Below are 10,866 nucleotides of genomic sequence, written 5' to 3' on the forward strand. Positions count from 1 at the left end.
GTCTCTCTCTAACAGCTCCTTAACAAAATCCAAGTCACCAGCTGAGGCAGCAGTGTACAACAGCCAGCCTCCATAGCCAGCTCTAATCAAGGAATTGTTGCCTTTCTTGGTCTCACATTCTTGAAGAAGTCTTCTTGCGACAAGAGAGCGGCATTTGGCAACATCATGAAACTGAGCCTCATCGTCCCACACGGTTTCGAGACGGCGGATTCTGCGCAGAGAAGTGAGCTTGATGAGAAGATTGGTGTCAAGATGGAGAAGCTCAATGACCAGATCGTAAAGGCCATTTGCAGCTGCCCAATCAATAGGTGACGCAAACCACCATTGGTCTCCAATGCTCTCCCAGCGCAGAGGGAAGTAAGACGGCGGCATTACAGTATTGGATTCACTTCAAATATTAGCTCTTACAAGAATTCAGCGAAGACCCAACAGAGTTATGTATCTAGGAAAAGGCCAGATAAGTCAAGGGCTCAAGTGGAAGTAGAAGAAAAGTGATAGCTGATAAAAGACAAAAGAAGATGGCACAAGAAAGCTTGGAACTGAAGATCAAGAATAAAAATAAAACCAGCAAGGTTGCGCGCTTCAGAGAGACTAAGAGTATAAAAGAAAGGCCATGAGTAAAACAGAACTACCTAGTAAAAGTTCTGAAAAGACTAAAAGAGAGAAAGGGAGGCAGAAGCTTGAGGTTGGCAGTTGAAAGATGGCTTATCCATGACCACGATGACCCTACTTCTACCTCCAAGAACAGTTGAGTAGAGAATTAGGAGGAGAATACGAGGGCTATAAAGCCATCAGCCATGGTATAACTACTAAAGATGAAGCAGAACGTGTGAGAAAATAAAGAAGGTTCTTTAAAGGGTAAGTTATGGATTTCTTACAGATAAACATAAAAAGACCCATGATATAAAACTACTCCACACTGTTTACGGATGAAAACAAACCAGAAAAAGGCCAATTGAGGCGTAGATTTTTGGTCAGGTTTTTATGGTGGAGAAAAAGTGGCCAGGAAAGTGCTAGGAAAAATGTTATTCAGATTCCTCTTGTCTTGTCCGTGAAAGCCCACTGACCGTATAAAGGGCAAAGTTATGTGTGTAATTAAACTCATCAAATCAGAAATTATCAGTTGGGAAAATGGGAAGGGAGCGCCTTTTTGGGAAGGTGGCAGTTGGGTCCGCACATTGATGATTTCCCCTGGCTACTTTTTAGGAACAAGGGAAAGAGAGTTGCCTTTTAGCTTTGGGCTAATTGCACGTCCCCGTCTATGTTGTGATTTTGCAGTTTAATCACCCCCATTATGCTAATACTTTGCAATCAAGTCCCTTTTAGCTAAGTCATTCTTCATTCATTAAGTCATATATCATGTGAACGTGGCTCCCCAAAAGCTGCTGACTGGTTGGTTATTAGGCCCTATTAAGCTGCTGTCTTCCTTAATTGTGAAACATTGCTAGTGTTCTTTTGCCCTCTCTGGAACACAAGGCTTGAGAATTGCTAATGTTTACTGCTTGAAGGTTGTAGTAGCTGATAAATCTTTAATGTCAGAATTGAGTATGGACCTAACGTTCTGGGTGTATAGAATAAAGGGGAATCTGGCAACTGGCAAGTAGTTGGGGAACAGTAGTTCAGGTTGTGGACACCATTCTCACTAGTACAAAATTATGGCAATCAGAAGCAGCAAGCATGTGCATAGCTTTCTTTTTGGCCTCTGATTTCAACACTTAAGGCTGGAATAATTACTCACTTTTTCATTGATGAATGCAGCCTTGGACATAAATTTCTACTCAACACTCCATTTTTTTATTGCTTCAAATGATACCATTGTTCTTTGGTAGGCTCATGATATCAATTCTTCTTATTTCTATAGTTTTTTTTTTTTTTGTGGCCATGCAAGGATCAGAAATCGAGGGTGGGAAAGTGGTCCTAATTTGACAGCATAGTTGAAGCCTACATAAATAGCGGTCAAGACTATTTCTTCTGTTGAATGATTGGGTTTGAGTCTAGTAATTCAATTGGCAGAGATAGCAAGATTTTAAGCTAGCTTAGTTCAGGACCTAGTGATTAATACTCCTTCCTGACTAAAGATTTGGGTATTTTGAATCTGCTAATATGTTTAGCGAGAAAGGTCTCGATTTGAGAATCTAAGCTTAAGTTGAGGGAATGTTTTTGTCTGAGTCAGACTCTTTATATTGGCATCCAAATAGGCATGAAGTTATGACCAATGACCACCTTCTCCATACCCGTTCTAATCTGCCAAAAACCACTCAAATTGGAATTTGTCTCTGTTTAAAGCATGGTGGCAGTGGAAATAGTCAATCAATTCATGTACTAATAATATGCTTTGTAATAATCTGAGTAGGCTATGTTACTAGCTTCCTACACTTCCAAGCACTGCCGGCTCTTTGGCTAATATCACTGATTTTAAGCCTAATAGCTCAACCTTGGACGTGTTGCTGTACCTATCTCTTGGCTGATTACTGGAATGCTCATCATTCTTAGTATTTTCTTTCTTTTTTTGAACGATAATTTCAAAGGAACAAAAATGTTTGTTACCTATACAAGCAACACTTTTCCTTTTACTCCATTGTTTAAACAGATTGAGGTTTCTCACGACCAACCACATGTTATCCTTCTGTAGTTTTAATGTTTCTTCATTTTCTTCTTCCTCTCACTTCAATCTCCATTCTTAGTTAATATGAGAACTGTTGAGGATACCAGAATTATCTCCCGTGCCAATTGATTCTGTAGTTGACTCCAAGCAAGATTGAAGGGATTATTTAGCAGACTTTAGGCAAGACTCATGCTGTTCAATTAATGTCAAGAAGTTAGAATTGTCATTACGATAATCTAGGCCTTTTATTACTCTGTCGTATATAATAAATTGTGCAGAAGAGTTACCTTATATGATGTAATTCTCGTATACAAATAGAACTCTTTCCCTCTGACCTCAAATATAGAGGCAGAAGCCATGGAATTCAATTCAATATTTAGCAAGAGCTCTCTGTTTCTTTATGCCTTCAGAGCTTAGCTTGCTCTAGGCTCCAGCTATTCAGTTCACCTTGTTTTTGTTGATAGGAATTGAAGGGAGAAAGGCTGGAATGACATGACATTTTTTCTGTTCAACGAGCACGAGAGCTTTGACAACTTCACCGCGAATGAATTAAATAAGTAAAAACCAAGGAACATAAGGACAAGATGATCACCACCGCTAGTTAATTACCAATGATTAACGTCTATAATAATGCAATTGCAACAAAAATCATGGTAGGGAAGGGATGAAAAGCCGGCCAGTACTGGGCCAAGAACTTGGTTCTTTAATTTATTGGTAATTACAACATTGGATCACGAGTTTTGATTTTCAGCAAAATGCTACTTTATCTACTCAAGAGACAAAGATCATGTGATGCTGCCTCCCCAATGTGAACCAAAGGGTCTAATTTAACAGCAACAGGAAGTGGGGGAAGAGAATGCAACCCAAACCTATGAGATCTAATCTTATATCTCGTAATTCACAAAAATGGCTCTTTAATAGGTTAAGTGCCACTGTCATAACCCATGCTATTGATGGTTATAGCAGCCCTATTCAAGCACACCATAACACTAAAATATCTAATAACTCCAAACCTTTCCTCCACTTTTTCTTAACATCAAACCACCATAACTGTTAATACTACCACAGACAACAATAATGGGAATGGACGGGAAACAAAGTGGTGTTATCGAATCGACACACTTTGGTAATGTTAGGGAGACCGTATTTGGGATAGACAGTTGCTTGGGTTACAACAGATGCAGATAGTATACAACAATCTCACTATAACTAATAATCTTCAAATAGAAGACCATATAAGAAATTGATTGTTCATAGAGTGACCTTTGTTCCTTTCGAGACTATAGTCGGTATGCTATATATCAAAGTCAATTTTATAAATATGTTACAGATATCCATTTCAAACAAAGTCATAGTTTTCAAGCAGCATGGAAGGAAAATAAATAAATTTAAACTTATCCAATCTAAACTATAGGTTAAATGCTCCGAGCTAAGACATGTTAAAAATTTTCCAACCTTCACATTGTAACTTCAGGGGACACAACACTCAGATCTGAAATGAAAAAGCAAAAAAAAAAGGATCACAAGATCGATTCTTCTAAAGTCTAACTTGTTAGTTCCGCTCGCAACAATGCAATTAACACTTGACTCCAAATTCAGGGCATCTATTGCATCCTCTTCAAGTCTACTACTTCAACAGTCATTGCTCCATCAAGACTGCAAATGCGAGCAATAGTAACACTTTATTCTTTAAATTCGTTAACAGGATTACCAACTATGGCGCAGCAGCTTCCGTAGACTATCAACATCAGTCTCAGGAATAAGCTTATACTGATTCAGAAACAAAATTCTAACAAAAGTTTCAAATATACACAAACAAATCCAGATGCGCATGAGCATGTGCAAACACTGAGATATACATATAGATACATGTGGGTGGTACATCTAGTTCAAACTAATAAACCTTCAATGCAATACATATGTAATCTGTGGTTTTCTTTATTATTTTTTCTTTTTCTCTTGTTTCATTTTGTTAATCTTAACACAAAATGTCAGAGAAAAACCACCAAGGCTTTGCTCATGATAGCCTTATCATCATCAAATACAGACTGTTCTAAGTGTGTTTGGGTGCTGGTAAAAAGGACAAATGCTCACCAGGCCAAGTTCATAATTTCTTCATGAAATCTTCAATTTTCTCAGCTGCATGATACATATTCTTCTCTTTAACTTCATCTAAAAGCAAACGGCATGTCCGATATTTTGGTGTTATATCCTTCCTAATCATCTCTTCAAACAGGTTGTAAGCCCACTGACTTCTGTTTGCTCTACAAAGTCCATGAATCAGTAGTGAATAGGCTGAAATATCAAGACTAAGATGATGCTTATTAACCATATCATTCAATAGTTTGCTCAACAGACTATCTATCTTCCCAGTTTTAAAGCATGACTTCAGCAATGGATAATATGTCTGAACATCAGGCTTGCAAATTTTCGAATTCTCCATCTCCTGAAGAAGAGTGAGGGCCTTCTGTTGCTGAGCATGATGGCAAAGCATAGCAATCATGCAATTATATGTTGATGTATTGGGGGAAACGCCAATCTTTGGCATCTCTACCTCAAAAACTTCAGCAGCATCTTTCACTTGGCCAGCTCGCCCCAGTACATGGATCAAGCAGTTGTAGAAAAGCGTATCAGGTTTGCATCCGGCAGTTTTCAATCTCAAAGAAATTTGCAAAGCTTCCTCAAACATCTCCACCTTTAATAGCGAGGACATGACAGTGGTGTAAGTCACAGCATTGGGAGGACAACCTTGGGCAGCCATTTCATCAAGAAGTTCATAAACTTTATGAAAGTTGCACTGGCAACAATAAAACTGGATGATAGTCGTGTAGCTAATGACAGAGGGGTGATAACCATGTCCCCTCATCTCTTGAATTGTCCAATGTGCCTCATCAACACGATTAATATTGCACCAACCATGAATGAAAATATTAAATGTGTGAGAGTCAGGTGCAATGTGTGATTTAAGCAACAAGAAAATTTTACGGGCCTGTTCAATGTATTTCTCTTTGCAAAGGGTGTCGAGCAGCAAGTTCATTGAATCTGTGTTCTTCTCCAATCCAAAAGTTTCCAACTCATCAAATATCCTCACAGCATTTTCCCATTCCCTTGCACCAGCAAACCTTCTCATAACCTTGGCTATTGTGTTAAGTGTAACAAGATGACCTTGACGCATCTCCTCCAAGAAATCCTTCATACGATCCATTTGTTTCATTTTACCTAGGATGTCCACCATCAAATCATATGCCTGAGGAGAGGGTTTATAGCCTGGGCGAGATGCTGCCCATTTAAAAGCACCCAACGCAGATTTCCAGTCATCATTGAACCGGTGAAGCAACTTATCAACGAGGTCATGGGAAAGCTGTATAGCATTACATTCTCGGTCAATCATGAGACACTGAAAGACTTCTTCATGACCGCTTCCAACACGAACTTTACCTATGAGAACATCAATGTCATACTGTCCTACTACTTGGTGACCTGATGCACTGAAGTAAGAAGATTCAACAGGCGGAGCTAGCGTGAAACTTTCAGAGGAAGCATGGAAAAGGGCACGGGATATTGATGGTTGGGTAAGGAACTGAATACTCCTAAGGCAGCTTTGAAAATGGCCGATCATGAAGAAGTGCCCCAAACCCAAATTCAGTTGGGTCGTTAGAACTGCATCTCCAAAAAAAAAAAAAAAGCATTAGCTTCTCTTCTTTCCAATTCATTTTCAATAATAAATATAATAAAAGAACAGAAAATTCCATTTTTCCAAGTTTCCACATCAAATAAAATAAAAGAATATGAGAGAAAATGCAGAATGTAATTGAATATCCTTGCCTACCTGGTGGTGTATGCCAAAGATGAAAATTTTCGCGGCAAATATTTAACAATTTCGTTAAACCCCATTTTCACAAATTGATAGTCCACCTTCGTATCAAACGAGTTTATAAAATTAAGCAATTCTATTTGGCCAGGCTGAGTAAGGGTTTCACTTCTTTTAACATCTATGAGCAACCGAATAAAGCAAATATTAAAAAGGCTAAAAGCAGAATTGCTTATAAAGCTCTCAATACTTAACTAATACTACTAGTAAATTCAGCAAGTAGACTTGTAAACAGTCAGATTTCTTTTGTACCCATTTCATTTTGGTTGTGAGGGAGAAGAAGAAGAAGAAGTGCTCAAAGGCTTACCTGATTGGTTGAGTTTGGAAGTTATTCTGAAACAAAAACTAACCACCTTCCGCTCAACAACAGTGTCGCAAATTGAAAGACAGCTGGATAAGTTCCGGCGACGTCGGCCGATGCTCAAAGTTCTACTTGGATCCGGTTGAAGACGTCGAAGGACCCTGTCGATGAGGACGAAGTTGTATTGGGCTCAAGCCCGATTAGTCAACCAATTAAGCCCTTTCAACTTTTGATATTTCTTTCCCTCCATTGAGCTAATAATTTTTTAGTAGACTCAAATAAACCTTTAAATTATACAAAAAAATTTAAATAAATTTTTATTTTTTTATATTTAATTAAGTTTTTATATTTTATTTTGAGTCAAATAAGTTTTTATAACTAATGATTGACTAATTGTTATTAATCAAAATACTATTTATTATTTTAAATTCACATGATAACTATGCGAAATTAACATTTTATGTTATCATTAATTTTAATATATCAACATATTATATTATTATTGATTATAATATGTTAACATATCATATTAATAGTAGACGACATAAAATAATAAATAACATTTTGACCAAGTCAATTATTAATTATAAAATCTTATTTAATTCAAAATAAAAATAAAATAGCTTATTTAGGTCATTAGTTATAAGGGTTTATTTGGCTCTAAATAAAAATATAAGATTTTATTTGACTCAAAATAAAAGTATAAAGATTTAATTAAGTAAAATAAAAATATAAGGGTTTATTTGATTTTTTCTAAATATTTAAGGATATATTATGCCTTTTCATTAAAAATGTATTGTATATTAGATATTTTCATGACATTATTCTTCTTTAATTTGTTAATAAAAATTAATATAAAAAGTTTAATTAATCCACAAGGATTCTTCAAAAATTTGGGTAAGTAAAATTCAATAACATAAAAGCAAAATCTTAAATTTTTTTGTTTTTAGTAAAATTCAAAATTGGTACTATTTATAAAATTTTTTTTTTTTTATCGTTTATATACATATATTTTTAAAATAGATTTGTTTCATTTTGATTTATTATGTGATTGAAGATAATATAAATAACTTTGATGATAATATTTTAATTAAACTTAACTAAATCAAACAAGCTCAATCACTAATCTAAATTTAAATCTAAAATCTCTTAAATCTAGCAAAACACACTTAAAGAACAATTCCATGAAATTGAACCTCATAAAACCCTTTAAATTGACCATCTTTAATGAGATTATGTTCATCGCATATCCCAACCATGCAAGGGCGTGCATTTTGCTTGCACGTGTCCTATTCATTTTCCATCGTTAAACAAAGCAAATTACCAACAAAGACTTCAAAAAAATAGAAAAAAGAAAAAGGTGCTGAACCACTTGAAAATTGAATGAATGAATAATGGCACATTTTGCATTACAATGTTGGAATAAAATAAAATAAATTAACTTAATTTAAACACATTTAGTTACATGATAAATTAAGATAAGATTAGATAAATTCGCTTAATTTAGATATACTCAATTACATGATAAATTAACAAAAATTAATTTCAACACACGTTTAACATCATTTGAATTTTCAGATTAAACTTCCTCTTGGATCAGCCGTGGAGGATTAAATGATGATATATAACATTTAATAAAATGAACCCAAAATTGTCAAGAATGAATACGGTTATTTCAATTTCTTATGCCATTGTTGGTTATTGGTAATCTATATTTTCTTATAACTTTGAAGACAAACGAGAAATTTAACTAGAAATTACAGAATTTTGTTTAGGTATAGAATTTATTTTCTGTTCGGAAATGCTCATCATAAATTTGTGATATAGTTGTACTACCAAATTTAGTAAAGAATATTCTACTACAAGTATATTTTTCTATCCTCCGAGTCCAATATAATTTATCCTGTCCTTTTATTTACAACTTATTAAGTAACTTGTTTTATCCAAGAAAATGTTACAAAATATTAACCTGCTCAAATTTAATTGGGCAGCCAAACTGAGTGTTGCTACAGTAAAGGAGCGTAGCCAGAAGGCAGACCTGAACATTGGTCTGCAAAGCTCAGGCCATGCTTCTTAAGCCAGAAGTGTGCAAGAATGGGTTTAAGTAGATTAAAGACTAAACAAAGAAGTAAATCCAACACAAATACTACTAACTAGGAGGTAAAAAAGCAGCAAGAGAAAATATCTCATTGATGTATAGATACCATCTACTTTATAGTATTAAACTGATTGCGTTCTGATTAAAAGACTGATTGCTTTGACATTATAACGCAAAAATGAAAACAGCCAAGAAAGAAATCTTAGGTTTATTCCGAAGTGCAAGCAACTTTCAAACACCCTCTCTTTAAAAACCAGAACACAGAGTCCAATTGGCTTAACTTCAACAAGCTTGGGTGGATGCCATGTGAACAATCAAGTCAATCACACGACAACTGCAAAACAGGACAGAGCCAGGAGTGTCACATACCCAGAGCATTTAAAAGGACATAGATCCAAAGGAAAATATATAGCAAGGCTGCCGCATTACCTGTAACCCCATTCATTGTCATACCAGGAGACAAGTTTCACGAAATTCCTATTCAGAGCAATACCAGCCTTGGCATCAAATATGCTCGACCTGAACACAGCACAAAAAACAGATAAAGATCAACACTTGACAACGGCAAAATTTGTGAATTAGTATTACCAAATATTGTCTATCAAATTAATATAAAAAGCAAAACCTAGACACACACACAACAATTATAAATTACAACTTGTAGACAAACAAGAAAATCGTTTGAACTTGCCTGCTGTCACCAACAAAGTCTGTGGAGACAACATCTTCTTCAGTGTAACCTAAAATGCCCCTAAGCTTGCCCTCAGACTCCTCCCTGAAATCATCAGATCATAGATGAGAAATCAAATAATGCTAGAACGAAGAGTGTGGTACATAAATGGTACTAGTATAATCGGAAAGACTTACTTGATAGCAGCTTTGATCTCGTCATACGATGCAGACTTCTCAAGCCTAACGGTTAGGTCCACAACTGATACATCGACGGTGGGAACTCGGAAGGACATTCCAGTCAATTTACCATTGAGGGCAGGCAGAACTTTTCCAACAGCCTACATAACCACAATATAATCGAATACACATAAGAATGAGTTGAACTGCAGGATCTGTTAAACTAGCAAACCAAATTCCAAAACTATTGTCAAATAAGAAACAATTAATCAAATCAAATTGAACATATACCTTGGCAGCACCAGTGCTGCTTGGAATGATGTTGAAGGAAGCAGCTCTACCACCTCTCCAGTCCTTCATTGATGGTCCATCAACAGTCTTTTGTGTGGCTGTAACCCAGAATTTTTTTTTAAGAAAAGCATTAATGAACCAATTAATCCATTTAAAAGGAACAAAAAATAATGAAAAAAAAAAACTTACCAGTAATGGAGTGAACGGCAGACATGAGACCCTCTACAATTCCAAATCTGTCATTGATAACCTTGGCAAGGGGAGCAAGACAGTTGGTGGTGCAGCTAGCATTGGAAACAATGTCAAGCTCTGGCTTGTATTCCTTCTCGTTCACACCCACTACAAACATGGGCGCATCTTTGCTTGGAGCAGAGATGACAACCTTCTTAGCACCACCCTGCAAACAGACCACAACACGTCAACCTTCCATCTACTAACTAAAACAAAATCCCATAAAAATTAGTTTAAAGAAAACAAACCTTCAAGTGAGCAGCAGCCTTATCCTTGTCAGTGAACACTCCAGTTGACTCAACTACGAACTCAGCTCCAGTCTCGGCCCATGGAATCTCCTCAGGATTCCTAAACGATCACACAAAATACTTAAAACCAAAGAAACAAATATAAATGCAACTTAGAAATGGGATTTTTTTTAATAGAATTGTTCATCTTTACCTGATTCCGAAAACAGTGACGTGTTTCTCGCCAAAGAGAAGGGTTTTAGAGTCTTTGACCTTAACATCATGGTGCTTCCATTGACCGTGAACGCTGTCGTATTTGAACATGTACGTCTGCAAGCATTTTCCCCGCCAATAATTAAAAAACACAAAATCCTGATTAAGGGTTAAAAACTG

The 10,866-nt window shown here is 36.0% G+C and overlaps 2 protein-coding genes across 3 annotated transcripts; both read right to left on the reverse strand.

The window, feature by feature from the left end:
• Window positions 1-3,965: 3,965 nt before the first annotated feature.
• Window positions 3,966-6,999, reverse strand: LOC110423119 (Tetratricopeptide repeat (TPR)-like superfamily protein). Of its 2 annotated transcripts, XM_021437256.2 has the most exons (3): window positions 6,784-6,999; window positions 4,700-6,265; window positions 3,966-4,261 (listed from the first exon to the last, which is right to left on the reverse strand). In XM_021437256.2, exon 2 carries the CDS (start codon window positions 6,222-6,224, stop codon window positions 4,710-4,712), a length of 1,515 nt encoding a protein of 504 aa, XP_021292931.1. In that variant the 5' UTR covers window positions 6,225-6,265; window positions 6,784-6,999; the 3' UTR covers window positions 3,966-4,261; window positions 4,700-4,709. The 2 variants fall into 2 exon arrangements, with proteins under 2 accessions (XP_021292931.1, XP_021292930.1); XM_021437255.2 differs by lacking the exon at window positions 3,966-4,261 and having other exon boundaries at window positions 4,278-6,265; window positions 6,784-6,998.
• Window positions 7,000-8,943: 1,944 nt separating this feature from the next.
• LOC110423484 (glyceraldehyde-3-phosphate dehydrogenase, cytosolic) lies at window positions 8,944-10,836 on the reverse strand. Its single transcript, XM_021437700.2, has 8 exons — window positions 10,688-10,836; window positions 10,495-10,594; window positions 10,205-10,412; window positions 10,016-10,113; window positions 9,743-9,885; window positions 9,567-9,650; window positions 9,305-9,394; window positions 8,944-9,209 (listed from the first exon to the last, which is right to left on the reverse strand). The coding sequence occupies exons 1-8, from the start codon at window positions 10,795-10,797 to the stop codon at window positions 9,158-9,160; spliced, it is 885 nt and encodes a 294-aa protein (XP_021293375.2). The 5' UTR covers window positions 10,798-10,836; the 3' UTR covers window positions 8,944-9,157.
• Window positions 10,837-10,866: the final 30 nt, after the last annotated feature.

Source organism: Theobroma umbraticum, unplaced genomic scaffold (genome assembly GCF_002168275.2).
Source record: "Theobroma umbraticum cultivar Fairchild unplaced genomic scaffold, ASM216827v3 scaffold_20.0, whole genome shotgun sequence".
NCBI classification, from domain to species: domain Eukaryota; kingdom Viridiplantae; phylum Streptophyta; class Magnoliopsida; order Malvales; family Malvaceae; genus Theobroma; species Theobroma umbraticum.

What these genes read in the sequence shown, in the direction of transcription:
- LOC110423119 (XM_021437256.2), bottom strand. Translation starts at nt 6,224, where the DNA reads ATGATCGGCCATTTTCAAAGCTGCCTTAGGAGTATTCAGTTCCTTACC.
- LOC110423484 (XM_021437700.2), bottom strand. Translation starts at nt 10,797, where the DNA reads ATGTTCAAATACGACAGCGTTCACGGTCAATGGAAGCACCATGATGTT. An exon ending in GCAGCACTGGTGCTGCCAAG is followed by an intron (nt 9,886 to 10,015) that starts GTATATGTTCAA and finishes GTGGTTATGTAG; the next exon opens with GCTGTTGGAAAAGTTCTGCC. An exon ending in GACAATGAATGGGGTTACAG is followed by an intron (nt 9,210 to 9,304) that starts GTAATGCGGCAG and finishes CCTGTTTTGCAG; the next exon opens with TTGTCGTGTGATTGACTTGA.